A 22,539-nucleotide genomic window follows, 5' to 3' on the forward strand; every position below is an offset into this window, starting at 1 on the left:
TTCAATTTTGAGATCATCCTCCAACGCAAACTTAAAATCGGCATCCATCACTTTCTTATGTTCATTTATTCTTTGAAAAAGTGGAGCACAGCTTTCTTCTGAAAAATTGGATTTGTATAAATTACTGTAAAAATCTCCTGTTTCTTTCTCAACTCGGTCTTTAGTGTCTATAATGACATCATTGATGTTTAACTTCCGAATTTTCTTTTTTGCTTGTCTGTGCTTTTCCAGATTAAAAAAATATGAAGAATTTTTTTCACCTTCCTCTAACCATCGAGCTCTAGAACGTACAAAAGCCCCTTTTGCTTTTTCCAAGTATAAATTATCCAAGTCAGATTGGAGGCTATTTAACTTGACATGTTCTTCCATTGATAGATCTTTTTTCTGACATAAATTGTTTATTTCACTTATCAACACCTGTTGTTTTTCTTTCTTAAGTTTTGAGATATATTTACTTGTTTTGATTGCAGACTCTTTAGTTTTAAATTTAAACCACTCCCACTTACTAACAGAGGACATTTCCATTTCAGAAATGTCTCGAGCTAACTTCACGACCTCACTGCAAAAAACGTGATTATCAAGAAGACTGTTATTAAATTTCCATATAGGGTGAAGGTCAGACTCGGTACTACACAACTTAAGCAACAAAGAAATGACACAATGATCAGTAAGAGGAGACGCAGAAATTTCACACTTAGAAACATTGTTAATTAAGTTTAGAGATATTAACCAATAGTCTAATCTTGAGCACTGGCCATTATTAGCAGGATTAAACCAAGTGTATTTTAATTCCCTAGGATTTTTTAATCTCCAGTAATCAGTCAAGTTTAACTGGGAAGTAAATTCAAGGACAATTTCTTCGTGGTTGTGACATAATCCTCTACAAGGAAGACGATCTAACCAAAGATCGGGAGCTAAATTAAAATCCACCTATTATTATTTTATCGGTTGCATAAGTCACTTTCCAGTCCTCTATCAGTTTGCTTAAACAAGAAAATAATTTTTGGTTCAGTGGTCTTAGGTTGTAACCATACACACATATCAGAATGTAATTTATATCATTATACTCAATCACTACCATTAGCCAATGACCATCAGTGTCACTTCTGTGGTCAATCATATTCCCAGAAAATCTGTTAAACAGAATCATAACTCCAGCTGAATGAGATGAACCATGACTGAAAAAAACAGAGTTCCCCCATTGCTGTTTCCAAAATGAAGTATCTGCTTCTGTTGAATGAGTCTCTTGTAAGAAAATAAATGTAGTCTTTTGCTCCTTACAAAAAAGAAAAGCTGCCTTACGTTTTGTAATATTTTTCAACCCCCTAGTATTTAAAGAAATAAAAGAAAACATTCACCAAGTCAAACTATTCAAAGAAAAATGCGCTAGAAAAAGGATGCGCAGGAATGAGCAGCTTTGTCCTTATCAACCTACTGATTCAAAAAACCTTTCAGTGTAACATCCTAATAAACAACTGTGCCACACATACACTTCAAACTAGGCGGCGTGCCTGTAACCATAGAAACTAAAACTTTTATCACTGATTATTTTGGATCAACCCGTTGGTTATCAATCAATGAGAAACGCTCTTTTCCCATGTCTCCTCGCTTCCTGCACAAGCGGCCACAGTTTGGTGCGAGCCTCTCGGTCTTCTTTGGAGAAATCTTCCTTGAATCGGATGTGCATCTCACTGCAGACTCTCGCTTCCCTCGAACGTCTCCAGACCTCATCCCGAACGGTTCTCATCCCGAATTGGATAATTATGGCCCTCGGTGTGTTGTTGGAGTGAGCGGGGTCGTTCTTTGTCCCCAGACGATGGACGGTGTCCACTGTGTCTCGCAGACGCTCCACAGACATCGGTACCACTCGTGTGAGAATGCCGATGACAGCTTCTCTTGGATGCTCTCCATCCTCCTCAGGTAGCCCCGTCAGCCTCAGGTTCCATCTCCTCTTATAGCGGGCTTGCTCCTCACACGTGTTTCTCATGGTGCTGTTTTCTCTTTTAACTTCGTCGAAATTTTTCCTCAGCATATCAATTTCTTTCTTGGTCTCGTCTATCGCCGTTTTGTTGTCTTCAATACGCTTCTCAAAGTTTTTAAGCAGCACAGTCTGTTCGTCAACCTTTTTAGTTAAGACTTGGATGGCGTGCAGAATTGCAGCACTCACACTATCTTCTTCTTTCTTGTCAGATGCCTGTGTTGCTTTCATCTTTTTCGGGTTTGGACTTTTAATAGGAGTATGGCTCAAATTACGTCTGCTGTCTTTAGGAGTTTGATCCACTTCAATATCTTCAATATCACTGTCATTACACGCCTCCTGGACGACCTTCAAATTGTAATCGTGGTCAGACATGCTAGCAGCAAGAAACTAAACTTTTACAAAAATTTACAAACTGTAAAAAAAGATGTGCAAATTCTTGGCACAAGACTTAGAAATGAAAATGAAGGGAAGTTACACCGAAAAAGCGACAATGAAAGGACTAAACTCGGACTTATTTACAGAGCCTGCAGAGACCTTGCCTCTCACTCCGCCATCTTGAATCCTCTCTCACAGTCCACACCCACTGGGAGAGACATGCGGGAAATGAGCCACAGGCCGGACGAGAACCCAGGCCGCCCGTGGCCGCGCTACCACTGCGTCACCACCGCGCCCTAAAGCTTTTATTTTGAAGGGCTGGAAAACGAAAGCTGAATTTGGAATCGACGCCATTTGGTGCTTGAAGGTAAGAGTCCGTGTTTTTCTCACCACATTTAAAGTAACAATTTGAAAGATTTAGAGATTGTTTAATCTATACTTAAAGATTAAAGTAAAAAGTACAAGAACATTATAAAGAAGTGTTAAAGTAGATCGTTGTTGTGTTAAAGATCACACTTCTGGAAGCTTCCGGATCTGGAGACACTCTCAGTCTGTGTGAATGTCCTCAAACATCAGGACAGACATGATGAACACAACAACAAGACTCTACACAAAGTTAAAGATATTACTGAACATCAAGTTTCCGTCCAGAGAAGCTGAGTGTTTTCTGAAACTTTGTGCGCGCTCATGTTCACGGGAGCGCGCACAGATGTCTCTGGTCTTTGTGTCTCTGTGAGTCTGTGCACTTCATCATTGTTTGATGGTAGATTAGTGAATGATTCGGAGAGTGTGGTTGTTAAACGTACCAGTCCCCAAACTAATTTACAAACGACAGAATCAAAACTGAACGAACTTCTCTCATTGGACGCTTTTAGGAGGAAGCAGACCACGTGACTGTAGTTGTTTTCCCTGATGTGTCTGTGAATGATCCTGATGCACACTTGAAGATTAGTTATTTGTCTTTTAAATGAAGCTTAAATAAAAAGAATTTAAAAAGGGAACAGACCACATGTCAGAAGTGACTGATCGAGGGGTCTTAATAAAATATCTATACTTATAATCTGTTTTATTGATGACAAGACAATGTACAGAAGAAGAACAGAAAGGATAGAGAGACTAATGTTGGAGTGATCAACACATAAAATATGACATGAGGACGAGGTGCTGGAGAAATAACACAAACAGGCATGACGCATGAAAAGAACTCAAATATATCTGAATCAAGTTTGTCGACCTTTCTGTTCTTTTTCAGATATTTAAATCATTTATAGTTATTAAATAACAGAAAAAGAGGGCTTGATGTTTTTTTCCATTTACAGGTATGAAAATGATATTTAAATCAAAGGTGTCCATATAATAGGTGATGTCTTTATAAGATAATGTAGGAATGGCTCTTTGATTGACTTCAGACCAGGAGAGACGGGAACACACGGACTCTATGACAAGTTATCTTGGCAGGGTTTATTTTCTAAAGACTGAAGTGAGACGAACACTCACAACTTTTTTCTTATTGGACACTTTTTGAGTTAAATTTGGTGAAGATCACCTTTTTGTTTCCTTTCACTTCCTCTCTTTTCTACCTCCAGTGTGGACACTTCCTGGTTTGTCTCCTTCTCCCTCTTGATTGGTTGCTGTTTGCTCTCTGCGCTCAGGTTCAGATCTCCACATGGGACAGAACTTCAGCGCTGCACTGATGTTTTCTGTTTCCCATCCTTAAAGACTGATTGGAGGAAATAAACCTGTGAACATTAAACTCAAGTTTCTTTGTTGGAGTCGTGCGTCCTGACCCGACCGACGACCACGATGATGGTTTCTCCTCTTTGAACCGTTCTTAACAAACATGCAGTTAAAAGAAAAGAAGACGGGATAAAGGGACATGTCTTATAAATGTCTTCATGTTGACATTATTCCCACTGTTTCTCCTCTGTCAGGTATTAAAGTGATTCCTCTTTAGAGCTGAAACGATTCCTCGAATAACTCGAATAATTCGATTACAAAAATTCATCGAGGAATTTTCGCTGCCTCGAGGCTTCGTTACGTTTTTTTTTTTTGCGTCATCAAAACTTTGGTATGAGTATAAAACACGTTTAATGTAGCTGCAGCTACCTGCTCCTCTCTCTGACACACAGACACTTCAACACGCACACGCGCGTACGCGGCGCGCCCCTTTTAGCACACACAGTTGATCCGTGATCCAGACGACCCAGTCGGGAACACGTGATCCGGTCAAATGGTCGGCTTTTCTCCGTTCACTCTCTACGTGTTTGCAGCTAACATAACGATAGCAACGTCCTCACAGTCTCTGTCATAGACGCGTCTATGGTCTCTGTAGTCTCAGCTAACGTAACGATAGCAACGTCCTCTCACAGTCTCTGTCATAGACACGTCTATGGCCTCTGTAGTCTCAGCTAACGTAACGATAGCAACGTCCTCTCACAGTCTCTGTCATAGACACGTCTCTGGTCTCTGTAGTCTCAGCTAACATAACGATAGTAACGTCCTCACAGTCTCTGTCATAGACACGTCTCTGGTCTCTGTAGTCTCAGCTAACATAACGATAGCAACGTCCTCTCACAGTCTCTGTCATAGACACGTCTATGGTCTCTGTAGTCTCAGCTAACATAACGATAGCAACGTCCTCACAGTCTCTGTCATAGACACGTCTCTGGTCTCTGTAGTCTCAGCTAACATAACGATAGCAGCGTCCTCTCACAGTCTCTGTCATAGACGCATCTATGGTCTCTGTAGTCTCAGCTAACGTAACGATAGCAACGTCCTCTCACAGTCTCTGTCATAGACACGTCTCTGGTCTCTGTAGTCTCAGCTAACATAACGATAGCAGCGTCCTCTCACAGTCTCTGTCATAGACGCATCTATGGTCTCTGTAGTCTCAGCTAACGTAACGATAGCAACGTCCTCTCACAGTCTCTGTCATAGACACGTCTCTGGTCTCTGTAGTCTCAGCTAACGTAACGATAGCAGCGTCCTCTCACAGTCTCTGTCATAGACACGTCTATGGTCTCTGTAGTCTCAGCTAACATAACGATAGCAGCGTCCTCTCACAGTCTCTGCCATAGACGCATCTATGGTCTCTGTAGTCTGTGAGCGCGCTGCAGGAGCAGACAGAGATACACTTCTAACAACATACAGGCTGATTATATTAAATGTCTGATGTTGTCAAAGCTAAATCAAGACAGAACTTGTTTGTGGAATAATAATTTAGCAAATATATATTTAAAGTTTCTCAATTTCCTGATCTGACATAATGATTGATTCTGTGATTGATTCAACAGAACATAATGCTTTCTCTATTAAATGTACTGTAACAGATGTGTCGGCTACACAAAACACTATTTGCTATTTCAGCCATTAAAACGTGTTTGGCCCATTATTTTTAATTTACCTGCCGCCTTGACCAGTGAATCATAAAGTTTATTTGGGACCCTGTCAATAATATGGTGAGCATCATCAGCAGCTGTAGAGCAGAGGTGGTTGGCTGTAACAAGCAGGCGTTGCCACGGTAACTGCAAAGAAGCAGGTTTGTAGGGACGACCCAAGACGAGTTAAACCTTAATTAAGCAAAAGTATGATTTATTCGATTACTCGATTAATCGATGGGATATTCGATAGAATACTCGATTACTAAAATATTCGATAGCTGCAGCTCTATTCCTCTTCATCAGGTACTTTCATCTGCTCTTTGTCTTCACAGATCAGACTCAGATCAATGATCCATGCTGTGAGAAGTGTCCACCTGCTGAGATCCAGCTCTGAGGCGTTTCCAGCTGCTTCATTAGTCTTGGTCCTGAGTGTGTGTTGGTGGACTTGAAGCAGACGATCAGTGTGTGCTGCTCTTCTGTTAAAGAGCCAATGAGAGCTGGATCAGCTGCAGCCTTTCTGGTAAATGATCTGATTGGATGATCTGAGCACACATTCACATCTTCAACATTTCTTTCTGTTTGTTCTCAATGATTCTTCTTCACATTTACAAACAGACAAACTTCAACTCTTTCCCTCTTCTCTCTTACATGGACTGGACCATGAGTTCACATTTCTCTCTGTGTTCATTTACACTTTGTCTTCACAGATTCTCCAGATGAGTGTCCTCTCAGCTCAGACTCTGACATGTGGCCGATATGAGTATCTGACAGATGATGGATGCTGTCCTATGTGTCCACCTGGTAAGATCCTCTGTTCAACTTTAGTTAAAGTTTATCAGGTCAGATGAACATCCTGATCTTCTGTCCCTGTTTATAAGTTTGTTTTTGAATAACGTCGGACACGATCAGCCTCTCTGTGATTTAAATTCAAAACAGCTTTAATAGTATGAAAATATCAGGAATAATATTCAGAAAATACACAAACAGTAATATGAACAATAACACAACATTAAGATTCTCTCTCCCATGTGAGAGAATCACACACACACACACACACACACTCTCGGGTTTGCTGCATCTTGATAAAAAATTCCTAACACGGGTCTGGGATCAGAACTTTTTAAAACGGGAGTTCTGTTGTCTTGCACAGAGACTGGAGACACTTCAGTTCAGCGTGGTCGTCCAAACCGTTGGACATTAATTCTTTGCAGCGTGCTGAGTCAGCGCTCAGAGCAAGTGTGTGTGTCAGTGACATGATCCCGAAACATTACAACTCTTAGGTCCACATTTATAGAAATATTCAAATGAATGATTGTTGTGTCAGATACATGAATCTGACTAACACTTGAAATGTTAATAAAAAGATGTGACTATAATAGTGTTTCAGAAAAGGCACAAATTGATAATAAAACTGATCAGAATGCAGGAAAATGAATGTTAGGTGTTGTGAATGTTGTTAGTATGCTGGGGTATACAAGTCTGGCCTAAGTCTTCTGTTAGAAAGACTGCAGCAATACAGGAGTTTCTTCAATCTTCTTTAATTGTAATCCAACATGATACAAAATCTCAATGCTGCTTAATAAGCGGTTTTCTAAAGGAAATAAACAAGGAAAACAAATGTCAATCAAAAGCTGTTTACAAATCATGACCACTTGGTCTGTGGTGAGGTCTGGGTTAGATGTGAGCCACTTCCGACGAAACTGAAGAGTAGGAAGGTAGTTACGGATAAACTTAACCCAGAAATGGTCAGCGAGTACCTGGCTGTGTTTCCAGCGACGACGCCTTGTGATATCATCAGCAGGGTTCTCTTCGGAGGGGACGTATCTCCAGCTGTCGGCTCCAACAAGCTCCTGAATCTCTGCGATTCGAGTCCCAACAAACACTTTGTATTGCTGAGATTCTGACTGGATCCAATGTAGAACAGTAGTAGAATCTGTCCACAGTGTTGTTTGCCGTAGTTTCAAGGTCAGTTCCGTTTGCAGGACCTTTGCTAACTGTGCTCCGGCAAGGGCAGCACAGAGCTCAAGACGAGGTATGGAGAGCTGTTTTTTAGGAGCTACACGAGACCTAGCTATCACAAAGGACACTTGAACTCTGCCCTGGTTGTCTTCAACCCTTAAATAAGCTACAGAGCCATAAGCTCTCTCTGATGCATCGGAGAAGATGTGTAGTTCGAAAGGTGTGCTGACACGACCATCTGATATGTAACACCGTGGTAGACTGATGTTTTGCAATTGTGGCAACTCACGTTTCCATGCCTGCCACACAGGGAGGAGTTCGTCTACGACTGGCTCGTCCCAACCTCTTTCCTTCTTCCAGAGTGCTTGAACCAGGACTTTGGCTCTAGTTGTATAGGGTATTATGTAGCCTATCGGGTCGTATTGGCTTGCAAGAACTCTGGATATGTACCTCAAGGTGGGCGCAGTTACTGGAATGACTCGATTTTTGTATCCCAGTGTGTCAGAACTGCAATGCCACAGAACACCCAGGGTTGATTTTTGAGGGTTAATCTTGTTTGCAGTCAACCATACTTCACATCCTGTGGACTTGGCTTCTGTTGGCAGGTGAGCAATGACCTCAGGTATGTTACAGGCCCACTGTCTGATGTCGAAGCCCCCACCAGCGAGAAGAGTTCTCATCTGATCAATGAGCTTTCTGGCTTCGTCTAAAGACTGCAGAGACTGAAGGCAGTTATCTACATAGAAGGCTTGAAGCACAGAGTTAACGACCTCTTCGTTCCCTTTGCTGTGGTCCTTTACATGACGCTGCAGTGCATAGGTAGCACAGCACGGGCTACAGGTAGTCCCAAAAGGCAGTACACGCCACTCATAGATGTCGGGGCTGCGCTCTTTTTCCCCATCACGCCACAAAAAATGAAGCACTTGCCGGTCCTCAGGGAGGAGCTGCACCTGGTGGAACATGGCACAAATGTCTCCGCTGATTGCAACGGCATGTTCCCTGAACCTGAGTAGCACACCTAGCAATGATGAACCTAGTGTAGGTCCAGGAAGCAGGTTGTTGTTGAGAGAAGCTTGCTGGTAGTGAAATGAGCAGATAAAGACAACTCTAGCCTTCCCATTATGGTGTACAAGGTGATGGGGGATAAACCACGACTCCTTTGAGTTGCTCACCTCCTCACTACTGATCATGACAGCGTAACCAGCTTTCTCCAGTTTGTGAATCTCCTCATTATACACTACTAATTGTTCGGGGTTATTAGCAAGACGATGCTCTGTAGCTCTCAGGAGTGCCATTACTGCTGTTGGAGGGGCATGAGGAAGAGGAGCATGCTTATTTCACAGCAGAGGAGTGGCGTAGCGAGACACATCGTCTACGATGACCTGCACAGTTTTTTCTTCCAACTGCTCTAGGGCTGTTTTGTCTTCACCTGAACGGATCACTTACTTGCTGTTTCTGAAAGGCAGTGCATCAAGCTGCCAAAGCCTCTCAACGTGTTGATGCAGTTGTTCTGATGGCGAAAGGAATGATGTGTGCAGACAGCTACTCTCACCAAGGGGATGCTGGAGAAAGTTGGCTGGTCCCTGTATGGTCCATCCGAGTACAGTATGAACAGCTACCGGGCCACCTATAGAACCATGACACACAGGCTTTGTTGGTGTTATCAAGTGGGCATTATCTGACCCCATGAGTAGCATAGGCTTGACCTTATGGAAGGATGACAATGGAATGTCCTTTAAGTGTCTGTACCTACTTTTAAGGGATTCAGCTGAGCATGACTGCTCTGCTAGATTTAGCGTGTTGGCTGTGAATGCATGATGAATGCTGTGTTTCACTCCCCCTTGAGTCATTGCAGCCACTTTAAATGACACATCAGCTCCCTGCACATGCACTACATCTTGTCTGATTGTCCTCAGGGATAGGGTCTCTTCCTTTCCGACAAGACCGAGGTGGTGAACTGCTGCAGGTAATATGATTGTTCTCTCTGAACCGTCATCTAAAACAGTATGTGTGTCCATTGATTTCTTCCCGTTATGCAGGCAAACAGGGAGGACTTTTAGCATAACCTTTCCTGAACGACTTGCTTGATCAGTGACAAGACTGGGAGATGTACTTACAGTTAGGACGTTCTCTGTGAGGGCGACATCATGGAGTATGAGGAGATGCTGCTCTCCGCAAGTAACACAGGGTTTCTTTAATGTGCAGTTCTCAGGCAGGTGGCCTCTGCCACACCTCCAGCATTTTTTCTTCTCCTTTATCCAGCTTGTTTTTGCATTGCTGGTAAGTTTAGCAAAGTCAACACAGGCGTTCAGGTAGTGATCTTGGTTGTTGCAGTAAGGACAGTAGGGCTTGAAACGATCCCGTTTCTTGTTTTGAGTTGTGTAGTTAGGCCCTGTTGATGTGGGGTTAAGCTCAGAGGACACATGAGCTTCTTGCGGGCTACCAAGTAAAACGTTGGCATTTCTGAGGCCTTTTGGTCTAACTGGTTTGCGCTCCTTAATGTCAGTATGTGAAACCTCTGAAGGATATGTACCTGTGATTCGGCGAGACACCTGCAATGTCTGTACCTTCCTCTCAAGCCACTCAGCAAGATCTGGGAGAGTATACGTGAGGCCACTGCCACTCTGGATAATTCCCCTGTTAAAACAGTGTTCGGCGAATGCATCCCTGAAGCTGGGAGGTAACTTTGTGAGTAATGTGTCAACATGGGATCCACACCTCAGTTCAGCTGATGCAGGGCCCTCCATGGTGCTTAACATTCCCACTAGGGTTCCAACTGATGCTGCAAAGTCCTCAAACCCTTGATAGTCGCCAGCTCTTACTGCTGGTGCATTCAGGATAGTCTTTAGTTCGCCCTGTATAAGCTGTCGGGGTTGCCCATACCTTTGCATCAGAGCTTGCATGGCACTTGTGTATGGTGTGAAACTATTCACAAACCTCTTAGCTACTTGAAGTGCTGAGGGAAATCGGAGATGGTCAAGAAGGACTTGATATTTGTAGTCTTCAGTTAAATGTCTGTGAGGGCCAAGTATACTATCCAATCCCTTTTTAAGCAGAAGAAAGTCACTTTCTTTCCCTGAGCTGAACACAACTAATTTAGGTTTAGGGATGCCGTATGATGAAGCAATTGCCATTTCCATTATACTGGGTAGGCTGGGATTGTTCTGAGTCCACATGGATGCGGGATGCTGCCCTGACTGGGGATGCTCATGAGGATGTGGTGCAGGGTAATATGCATGTGGGTAAGGCTGTGAAGCAGGCTGTCTATAACTCTGGAATGCGCCATATGGCTGTTGGGATGCAATTGGTGCAGACTGAACTGGTGATGCTCGCATCGATGCAAGCACTACAGGAGCCTGCGGCATTGGTGCAGGCAGTGGACCCCGTGTATGATGAGGCACAGTCGTTTCAGACAGTCTGGGCTGTACACAGGGTTCTAATGGCGTTGGTAGAGTTGGAGTCATAGACACTACATGCTGCGACAAAGAAGCAGGAGCCTGCGGGTGCCAAGCTGGGGTAACTGGCTGCCTTGGAGATGCAGGCGGCTGTGTGGGTGGAGCTGGGGACACAGGTTGCCATAGGGAGGCAGGCGGCTGTGTGGGTGGAGCTGGGGACACAGGTTGCCATAGGGAGGCAGGCGGCTGTGTGGGTGGAGCTGGGGACACAGGCTGCGATAGGGATGCAGGTGGCTGTGGAGATTCTGTTCTGCTCGACACCAACATGGTTTGTTCGTGAATGGAAAGTTGCTCTCTCGCTCTAATAGGAGGGATTGAATGGTGTGGACTAGACAGCTCTAGATGTGGGAGGCTACTGTACTGAGGCTGATATGTAACATGTTGGTATGAAGGACGAGCAAGGGCAGTGTGGGGATGTGATGCTAATCGCACATTGTCCAGTTCCAATTCAAGCTCTTTCATCTGTTGACTCATCACCCACCATCTTGCCTCTAGGTGTTGCCATCTGTCATCTGGACTTCCAATGGGCTGATTATGAGCTAAAGTGTATTCAGGATGTCTTCCTGGCACTACATAATCGGGTCCCGGTGGTGAGACTTGCCTCATGCTGGATGAATGTTCATGTTGTAATGGATAGCCGAGTTCGTAGTCCTCCAGATCTCCGGGAATATGGCGAATCCTGCTGGGACGGGGACTCTGTGGCGGCTGTCCATCATACTCTGACATCTCAACTCTGGATGTGGCCATAGCGCAGCTTGTACAATCCGGCTCAAAGGACCACTTGTGAATGTTGTTAGTATGCTGGGGTATACAAGTCTGGCCTAAGTCTTCTGTTAGAAAGACTGCAGCAATCCAGGAGTTTCTTCAATCTTCTTTAATTCTAATCCACAAATCTCAATGCAGCTTAATTAGTGTGTGTGTGTGTGTGTGTGTGTGTGTGTGTGTGTGTGTGTGTGTGTGTGTGTGTTTCTAAAGGAAATAAACAAGGAAAACAAATGTCAATCAAAAGCTGTTTACAATCAAACATAAATAGATCACGTGCAGTAAACTGAAAATCACAGGCATACATGTGACCAAACAATACAGCATAATGTCCAGCAGAGGTCTCCCTACTACAAAGAACACAGCACGTGTTATCAAAGCTCGTGCTAAATTGACATTATAACAAATAACGATTTGTTAACATAAATATAAAAGTGTGGCAAACGCCAACAACATAAAAGTCACACCCTACATAAATGTAGACAACAAAACTCACAGTTTTATAGACGCACGACTGCTGGAAAGTCCGACAACAACACCGACAAACCACCTGTTTGCATCGCAGCACAACTTTGAACGGAGCAGGTCGGATGCGCATGTCGATGACGTCATGGTCCTCGAGGTGCGTTCAATGACAATCTCGCGAAAGCCAGCATCGCGGAGCAGGGAATTTGCACAGGTGTCTAAAATCTTCTGGGGGAGATCCTCAGATCCTCCTTAACTTGTTTGTGAGAAACTGCTGCCCCCCCCACCCCCATCACAAGTTTTTTCAAGCCCCGTGTTGGAAGGGCCCTCCGATTGCCACAGGGTATTTGGCACTCTGTGTCTGACAAATAAGAGACTCAAAAGAGTCCACCAGCTGTTAGAACTGGCTGGAGCTAAATCATTCTGTAAGCATGGCGAGGAGACTGGAGGTCAGGTGGATTCGAGTTGTTGGGCTGATTCTAGAGAAGCTGTCAGATGAGGTCAGACTTCAGGTATGGCACAGCCGGGGTCCCGCCCTGGATCCAGGCCTGGTGTTGGGGCTCACAAGAGAGCACTTTTGCTTTGGACACCGAAAGTAAGGGAGGCCGTCAACCTGAAGAAGGAGGCGAGGAGTTCTGGGAGGCCATGGAGGAGGACTTTCAGACGACCTCAAGGACATTCTGGCAAACCGTCCGTGGCCTCAGGAGGGGGAAGCAGTGCTTCATCAACACTGTTTACAGTGCAGGTGGGGAGCTGCTGGGGATGTAGTCGGGCGGTGGAAGGAATACTTCGAGGATCTCCTCAATCCCACCGTCACGTCTTCCACTGAGGAAGCAGAGGCTGAGGCCCGGGAACGCCTCACGGTCCCACCGGAAGAGCTGGACCTAGTGTCTGAGGAAAGAGAATTCTGGGCGTCTCTGCTTAGACTGCTACACCTGCGACCCGACCCCGGATACACAGCAGAAAATGGATGGATGGGTTTAATGGACAACTGATAGGGGGTTAGTATCAGACCAAAGCTTCCAGACTGTGAAGGACTGGACTGGGTCCTCTGGAAGAGAGCAGTACGGTTTGAAGGCCGTTGGACTCTGTGTGAACACTTCATCAGGATAAAGCTGTTAAAGTTAAAGAGAGAGCAGACACACCATGGAGAGAAGGACAATAAAGGAAGTCTAAGTCGTTACCCAACCAAGTTTTAAAATGGATGACTTGGACGCTTATTATAAATACCAAAGACTCTGGCATCACATCTGCACCTTATCATATAAATCCATCATTTCCTTATCGGTTGTCTGAAATGTGAATCATTTTGATCCGAATAAATAAGATTTAAAACTCAAATGTTCTCTCTCTGATACACAACAGGAGGAGAAGTGACGTTAAAATGATCATGTTCAATCTTTAATCAATCTTTATTTGTATACATGTTCTTGAAGAAAAAACCCAAATCAGTCTCTTCTGATTATTCCAAGAATAAAAAACTGCTTTATGTTGTTTCCAACAGGAGGTCGAGTTTATGCAGACTGCACAGAGGACACAAGTACTCACTGTAAGCCCTGCCCTGAAGGAACCTTTATGGACCATCCGACTTCCCGTACAGAGTGCTACAGCTGTTCAGAGTGTGATGAAGGTAGATCTGTCTCTTTATTGATCAAACTAAATAAAGATCAGAACATGTTACTAAACAGTGGTCAGTCTAAAAACAGCTTTCTAACCTTTGATTCACTTCAGCAGAACTCAAACACACAGATGATCCTCAGAACATCTGACCACTTCTTCTTTTCTTCAACTCTTCTTTAGATTCTACTTCATCAATAACCTCTGTGTTTGTGTCCACAGCTTCTGGTCTGAAGATGAAGACGTCCTGTTCCTTCATATCAGACTCAGTCTGTGAACCTCTGGAAGGATTTTACTGCTCAGAGTTTAGAAAGAACGACTGTTCTAAAGCAAAGAGACACAGACGCTGTGCTCCAGGAGAATCCATCAGAGAGAAAGGTGAGTTTAATAAACACAGTTCACTTTATCTCATATAGACAGAGGGACTGTGTTCATGTGTAAATCAGCCTCAGTGAAATCATGTGTTGTGTCCTTCCTGCAGGAACGTCCTCCACAGACACCGAGTGCTCCACCTGCTCTGATGGAACATTTTCAGACGGGATGTTTCCATCTTGTCAGAATCACACACAGTGAGTGAAGCTTCACATCACACATGGACACACCTGAGTTCATGATCCTCCACATGTTCCTGTAATAACTGTCCCTCTGTCATTACAGATGTGAATCAGAGGGTCTACAGCTGCTGAGAGCAGGAACTAAGACAGAGGACGCTCAGTGTGGACAGAAATCACCAGACTGGACTGGACTGATAGTCGGAGCTGTTGTTGTTGTTTTGATTCTTTTATCCATTGGAGTTGGACTGTTTTATTGCATTTCCAAAAAGTACTCAGGTAAGGTTTCCACTGTGACAATGAAACATGATCATGTTTATTTTATAGATATTATGGTCTGTCTCATCATTCATTTGATTTTTATTTCTATGTTTTTATTCCAGGAAAAAAAAGAAGAGAAACAGAACCCTTCTTGGTATGTTTTAAACTCTTTTTTCTCTCAGTCTGTTTTATGTTCAATGATTTAATAAAGTCTCACTGATTCATGTTTAACTTACAGGAAGTTGAAGAGTCGACCCTGAAGAACATGAAGAGTCAGAGTGTGGAATAGAGAGTCAGGTGAGTGAGCAGATGTTTGATGAGACGTTCATGTTTCCTGTCTGTTTGTGTTGTGTTCCTTGTTTTGTGCTACATGTTGCTTCTCTTTTGTCCAAAACAAATTTCTCCTTCAGGAGACGAGTGTTGGTGTTTTCAGGAGTGAATACCTGACCAACGATTAGGTTGGGTTTTATAATGTAAAATTTAGTTGTGAAATTAGCATTAAATAATTAACTTTATTTAATTATTAATATAAATCTATAATTTGTTATTAAACTGAGTTTAATAAACCTCGGGGCACCACCCTGTAAACAGGGAACAACCAAAATATTACAAATATCAGTCTCAAATTGATTAATTAAATACCAATATCATTAATTAATTAATAATCTGTATTTAATTGAAGGTGTGAAATCCGAACACAAAGCCCTTTCACCCAGCCTAAGTCACAATGCTGTTACACAGTAATCACAAACTGCTCTTTAAATTAGAACAAGAAACATCAAATAAGATGCTCTTCTTAGAGATGCGTTCAAATGGATGATCTGAGCTCGGAATTCAGGACGTCGGTATGTTTCAAGGCAAATTCGACCTCCAGGGTGGAACGAAACGAATACGGGGGGGCGTATCGCAGCCATGTGAACGGAGCGAACTCTCTGGCTGCGATGACCTCACCACACCTCCCCCCATACATGTGGACATGCGCAGTAGTCCAGAACACTTCACTTGTGCTATGAGCTTCAGCAGCTCGTTGTATAAACAGAACCTTGATATGAGACATCGTGTGTGTCGCCGCCCAAAGAGCATCGAACACCTGCAGCAAACAGTTCAACCTTTACCTGAGCACAGGGCGACCATACGCAGGGCGACCATACGCACAGGGCGACCATACGCACAGGGCGACCATACGCAGGGCGACCATACGCAGGGCGACCATACGCAGGGCGACCATATGCAGGGCGACCATACGCAGGGTGACCATACGCAGGGCGACCATACGCAGGGCGACCATACGCAGGGCGACTATACGCAGCGTTTAGGGAAGACCTGGGAGAACTAGCCGCTAAACAGGATGTTGTGGAGGAAGTGGTTGTACTTTTAAAAAAATTTTTTTTTAAACTCTTATTTATCCCCGAGGGGCAATTAGCGCACCAAGTGTTCGGCCACAGGAGCAGCGAACTGCAGACACCCTGACAGAGCAGGGGGAGCAATTCAGGGTTAAGTGTCTTGCCCAAGGACACATCGGACATGTTGCTCATAGGAGTTGGGGGTCAAACCCTCAATCTTCCGGTTGAGAGACGATGCCTCTACCCACTGAGCCACAGCCGCCCCAAACTGTCGTGTTGTAAAGTTCCACTGCCCACTACTGGCCGGGCGTGAGAACTACATCGTTTTCACTCAGGCAAGACCTGCCGTGTAGACGGTCTGTAGTTCCAATCCGGAGTGGCGTCGTTTCGATGCGTTTCTGTCACAGCGTCTCCGTGTAAACGGGGCCTAAAGCATCTAACTGACTGACTGCGATCAACTCTGTCCTGTTTTTACAGCTTTACTAAATGTTTGCTTTAAACTAAATCTCTTTTCTCCTCAGGTTCAGACGGGTCAGAGTGAACCATCTCCAGGATCCTGTTCTGGTCCAGCTGCTGGACCCTGACACACATCGTTCATATCTGTGGATATATATGTTTGTTTTTATATCTGTCCCATCTGAAGGGTCGGGGTTCGATCCCCAGCTCCTGCAGCCTCATGTTGATGTGTCCTTGGATAAAACACTGAACCCCATATGAGTGGATCAGTGTGACCTGTAGTTTTTATTGATCAGCATGTAAAGAGCTCAGAGCACAGATTGGTTGTTCCCTGTGTTCATCCAGCTATAAAGAAACATGTTGAGCCTGAGGTCAAAGGTCAAAGGTCTCAGTTCTGTTTGTTGAAGTAAAGAAACGACACAGTTCAATGTGCAGGACTTTTCAGTAGTTTCAGCAGACTGAACTCTGGAGGTCATTGTTTGAGTCCACCTCAGTAGACTCAACATGTCAGTATGGATACTCACTTCCTGCTTTTATGCAGCATGGATCAGATGCACCCATTCAGGAAATGATTTGTATTTTAACTCCCACAATGCTTTGCAAAATTAACTGTAAAACGTCCCTTCACGTGCGCCTCCAAATGGAAACAAAGGAGCATGGATGAATTTAATCTGGAGTAAAGTCCTTTGAATGAACAACAACAAACGTGTGCAGTATTATAAAACCTTTCCCCCTCTGTGGGAAGAAGGATTTCAGATTCACGTTTGCATCTATATTGGTTTAATTGACTTCAAGGTTCAAGGTTCTTTATTTGTCAATTCCAAAATATGTCAGACATACAGTGAAATCGAAATTACGTTTCCCCTCTCCCCACGGGGCAATGTAGATAAAAAGGGTACTTTATATTCAGTGTATTGTCTTTCATGTCTGTACTGTATGTTATTTTATTATTGCTTTTTTTCCACTTTATTTAAGGTGATATTGATTTTGTTTACCTGACTGTATTTTTGTATTACTCTTTTTGAATAAAGCTAAACAAATGACGTCACTTCCACAGTGAAGATAGATAGATAGATAGATAGATACTTTATTGATCCCGAGGGAAATTCAAGCGAAGTGAAGGAATTCAAGTGAAGGAATCAGACGAAGTAGGAACAAATATCATCCTACTGTGTCTGCTGAACAGTAGGTGTTATATACTGTCTGTAATGACTTCAGTCATGTGTGATGTTAGTTCAGTGCTGCTGCTGTCAGTCAGACCTGATCCAGTTCAGCTTTGTCGAGCCCTCCTGGGGTCTTTGGGTCAAATTGACCCGTTTGAAAATGTCAACATGTATGAAAAGTACATTAAAATGTTTTTTCTGTATGAAACTTCTTCTACTTGGCTTATTTACTGTACTTAACATGTGAAAATGGTACATTTCATGCATTTGCTTCCCCCCCCCCCCATATCAACCTTAAACACCCAGGGTCCGTTGACCCGGACATCGAGAGTTGAGGCTAAAATGGGTTAGAAGTGAAATTTAGACCCTTTCTTTCTTTGACAATGTTAGACATATTCATATTTTCTAGTAAACATTACATTTTGTTCACACATACTATCTTTCTCTAAATGGAAGTTTACATTTCAATAGAATTTCTCTAAGGATGTGTAAAGATTAATAGTGATAAATTCATTTAAAGTTGTCAAGGTTAACATTAGTTTTTCTGGATTGCTAAGACATGGTGGACTCAAGTTGGGGGTGTGCTGGTGGAATTGGGGGATGATGATGTGACGTGACTGAGCCGTCTATAATCACCTCATCTGTTTTACACCGGCTGGTGATGCCTGCCCAGACTGTTTCACCTCCTTCACCAAAGTGAACCCTGGGGACCGTGTTGACCTCGGCGTATTGCTCACCTCGCCTTCTCCAGCAACGCTGATGACCATCATTTCAGTGCAAGGTGACCCGACACTCACTGCGCCTCTGCTGCATTGTCCAGGTCACACGGTCTTGTGCCCACTGCAAACGGTCACGGTGTTGTCTTGGTCATCTGGCACCAAGTGAAAGCTGGTTGGTTGGAGTTGGTTGTAAATGGTCTGTCTGGAAACCCTGGTACCCCTCACTTCTGGTAAACAGGCCTGCAGCTGTGTGACAGTAACAGTGTGTGAGTGCAGAGGTCCTTAGGTACTGGTCTTCATTGAGGTCCATCACTCCTGGGTCTGTCATGAACACTGTCAGTAGTTCTGCTGATGACACTTTGAGACACACCAAGTTCATGAACATGTGACTGCCTGTTACCGACCTGAAGGCGTGCTATGGCCAGGTGGAGCTGCTCGTCTGTAAAGTGACGTCATGGGTTCATGACTTCCGGACCGTCCGAGGAGCCCCTAAAGGCAGCACTCTACTTCCGTTTTCTCTTCTGTGATTAATGCTACAGGTTACCTGCCGCAGGTGAGTACTATGACAAACACCTTATAATTATTATAAGTCTGGCTTTTGAGTTGGGGGATCACAAGGTAGGTAACCTAGATGTTTTACTCTTTTAAAAATAGTAGTTAGGCCTAATTTATCACAGGTCAAACTGTGTGAAAGTGTGGAGTCTGTATGTGAGGATAAAGTTGTTGAACCGCTGAAGGAATGCAGAAATGACCCGGAGGCTTTTTTCGTCTGTGGGGCCGAGTGGTCAACCCTGCAGCATCCTGCTGCTTTGCAGGAGGTGAGTCAAGGGGTGGTGATGTCCCACCTCTCCGAGGGGATGTCGGGGTCCTGAGCCACTCGTCTCCCTCTAGGGGGCAGCTGGACCCTATACATGACCTCCCCCAACCTCTCTAGCACTTCACAGGGCCCCAACCAATGACAGTCCAATTTTGGACACCGTCCTTTCTTCCTGTTCGTGGTGTACACCCACACCAAGTCACCAGACCTGAAGTCCTTCCCCCTGGACCTCAGATCGTAGTTTCATTTCTGCCTCATCCCTGCTTTTCCAAGCTTACGACGGGCAAAAGCAAGAGCTGACTCCATCCTATCCTGGCGCCTCCTGGCGTATTCCGGCCTTGGTGGAACTGCTGGTGTGTCCGGGGGGTTTCCAAAAACCATCTCTGCTGGGGTCCGCAGCTCCCGACCCATCATGAGCAGAGCAGGTGTGCAAGAGATGGAATCCTGCACAGCAGACCTGTAGGCCAGTAAGACAAGGGGTAGGTGCATGTCCCAATCGCGCTGGTGTTCTGCGGTGAGTATTGCCAGCTGCTTTGCCAGAGTCCTATTGAACCGCTCGACGAGTCCATCACTCTGTGGGTGCAGAGGTGTGGTCCAAGTCTTCTCCATTCCCAGGCACTCGCACATGGCAGAGAAAACTGCTGACTCAGAGTTCCTTCCTTGGTCGCTGTGGATAGTCTCAGCTGCCCCGAGACTGGCGAACATGCCCTCCACCAGCATATCAGCAACAGTTTCTGCCTCCTGGTTCGGTATGGCGTACGCCTCTGGCCATTTCGTAAAATAATTCATGGCAACCAGGACATAACGGTTCCCCCTGTCTGTGCACGGGAATGGGCCCATTATGTCCACGGCTACTCTCTCCAGAGGGGCTCCCGCTGCCAGCTCTTGAAGCTTCCAGCTGTGACCCCAGGGCCAGTGTGGGGTGCATCAGTTTCACAATGGGGCCCTCCGGGAAAGTGTGAGTTTGAGGGGATTCTCAACTCAAAGCCCCTTGGTTATGCTACATCTGATGTCGCTGATCTGGACCCTATTACACCAAATCTGCTGCTCATGGGGCGGCGGGATGCTTCCTTGCCACAAGCAGTATGTGGCAACAGTGATCTGCTCGGGCGTCATTGCTGGAAACACAGCCAGGTACTCGCTGACCATGTCTGGGTTAAGTTTAACTGTAACTACCTTCCTACTCTTCAGTTTCGTCGGGAGTGGCTCACATCTAACCCAGACCTCACCACAGACCAAGTGGTCATGATTGTTGACCCACAGTTGCCGAGAGCTCTATGGCCAGTTGGGCGTGTCACCAAAGTGATCCCAAGCAATGATGGCAAGATACGGTCAGCTGAAGTGAACATAAAAGGAACAATCTGCACCCGTCCGGTGGTCAAGCTCATCCCACTCCCTGCAATACCTGATGAGTGACGGCCACCGCGATCTCCAGCAGGGACATTTGGAGGATTATAAACTCACTCTGTGTTTTTGGGGGCGGCTGTGCAAATTCCCTGCTCCGCGATGCTGGCTTTCGCGAGATTGTCATGAAACACAACGTCGCTGTTGTTGTCGGACTTTCCAGCCGTCGTGCGTCTATAAAACTGTGAGTTTTGTTGTCTACATTTATGTAGGGTGTGACTTTTATGTTGTTGGCGTTTGCCACACTTTTATATTTATGGTAACAAATCGTTATTTGTTATAATGTCAATTTAGCACTAGCTTTGATAACACGTGCTGTGTTCTTTGTAGTAGGGAGACCTCTGCTGGACACTATGCTGTATTGTTTGATCACATGTATGCCTGTGATTTTCAGTTTACTGCACGTGATCTATTTATGTTTGATTGTAAACAGCTTTTGATTGACATTTGTTTTCCTTGTTTATTTCCTTTAGAAAACCGCTTATTAAGCAGCATTGAGATTTTGTATCATGTTGGATTACAATTAAAGAAGATTGAAGAAACTCCTGGATTGCTGCAGTCTTTCTAACAGAAGACTTAGGCCAGACTTGTATACCCCAGCATACTAACAACATTCACAAAGTCCATTGACCCATTCTGTAGGCTCGTTTACTTTGGTGATGATGCCGTTTCGTTCCATGTCATCCAGCTCCTGTTTTAGACGGTCTTTTAACATGAACGGTATTCTCCGTGGGGGGTACACGACTGCTCCCCCCTGAACTGCTACCTTACCGTGGTGGGGGAGTTTGAGCACTCGAATGACCCTAGGAGCTATGTTGCCGGGGGCTTTTAGCCCCCAGCAGGGTCACCCAAGGCAAACAGGTCCTGGGCGACGGGTCAGACTAAATGCAGTTCATAAAACCCCTATGAAGAATAACACGAATAGGACCGTGACGTCGCCCGGCATGGCGGAGCCGGGGCCCCACCCTGGAGCCAGGCCTGGGGTTGGGGCCCGCAGGAGAGCGCCTGGTGGCCGGGACTCTGCCCGTGGGGCTCGGCCGGGCTCAGCCCGAAAGGACGACGCGGGCCCGTCCTCCTGTGGACCCACCATCCACAGAGGAAGCCGTAGGGGTCGGGTGCAGTGTGGATCGGGCGGCAGTCGACGGCGGGGGCCTCGGCGACCCGATCCCCGGACGCAGCTTCTGGCGTTCGGGACGTGGAACGTCACCTCACTGGGGGGGAAGGAGCCTGAGCTTGTGCAGGAGGTTGAGAGGTACCGGCTAGATATAGTCGGGCTCACCTCCACGCACTGCTTGGGCTCTGGAACCCAGCTCCTTGAGAGGGGCTGGACTCTCTACTTCTCTGGAGTTGCCCGCGGTGAGAGGCGGCGGGCTGGTGTGGGCTTGCTCATAGCCCCACAGCTCAGCCGCCAGGTGTTGGAGTTCACCCCGGTGAACGAGAGGGTCGTGTCCCTACGCCTTCGGGTAGGGGACAGGTCTCTGACAGTCGTTTCGGCCTACGGCCCGAACGGCAGTGTGGAGTACCCGGCCTTCTTGGAGTCCCTGGGAGGGGTGCTGGACAGTGCTCCGACTGGGGACTCCATTGTTCTACTGGGGGACTTCAATGCTCACGTGGGCAGCGACAGTGAGATCTGGAGTGGGGTGATTGGGAGGAACGGCCTCCCTGATCTGAACCTGAGTGGTGTTCTGTTATTGGACTTCTGTGCTAGTCACAGTCTGTCTATAACAAACACCATGTTCGAGCACAGGGATGTTCATAAGTGCACGTGGCACCAGGACTCCCTAGGCCGGAGGTCGATGATAGACTTTGTGGTCTTGTCATCTGACCTCCG

The 22,539-nt window shown here is 45.3% G+C and overlaps 1 protein-coding gene across 1 annotated transcript in view; it reads left to right on the plus strand.

Annotated features, from left to right (window-relative positions):
• Positions 1 to 17,648, plus strand: part of LOC306833413 (tumor necrosis factor receptor superfamily member 14-like) — a 33,329-nt gene extending 15,681 nt beyond the window's left edge. Inside the window, exons 5-10 of the mRNA XM_079358660.1 lie at positions 14,476 to 14,563; positions 14,652 to 14,824; positions 14,929 to 14,960; positions 15,045 to 15,103; positions 16,671 to 17,407; positions 17,516 to 17,648. Of these exons, the coding sequence (XP_079214786.1) occupies positions 14,476 to 14,563; positions 14,652 to 14,824; positions 14,929 to 14,960; positions 15,045 to 15,095 (344 nt within the window). The 3' untranslated portion in view covers positions 15,096 to 15,103; positions 16,671 to 17,407; positions 17,516 to 17,648. The remainder of the gene's footprint in view (positions 1 to 14,475; positions 14,564 to 14,651; positions 14,825 to 14,928; positions 14,961 to 15,044; positions 15,104 to 16,670; positions 17,408 to 17,515) is intronic.
• Positions 17,649 to 22,539: the final 4,891 nt, after the last annotated feature.

The sequence above is a fragment of the Symphodus melops genome (assembly GCF_947650265.1).
Source record: "Symphodus melops genome assembly, chromosome: 13".
In the NCBI taxonomy this organism is placed as follows: Eukaryota; Metazoa; Chordata; class Actinopteri; order Labriformes; family Labridae; genus Symphodus; species Symphodus melops.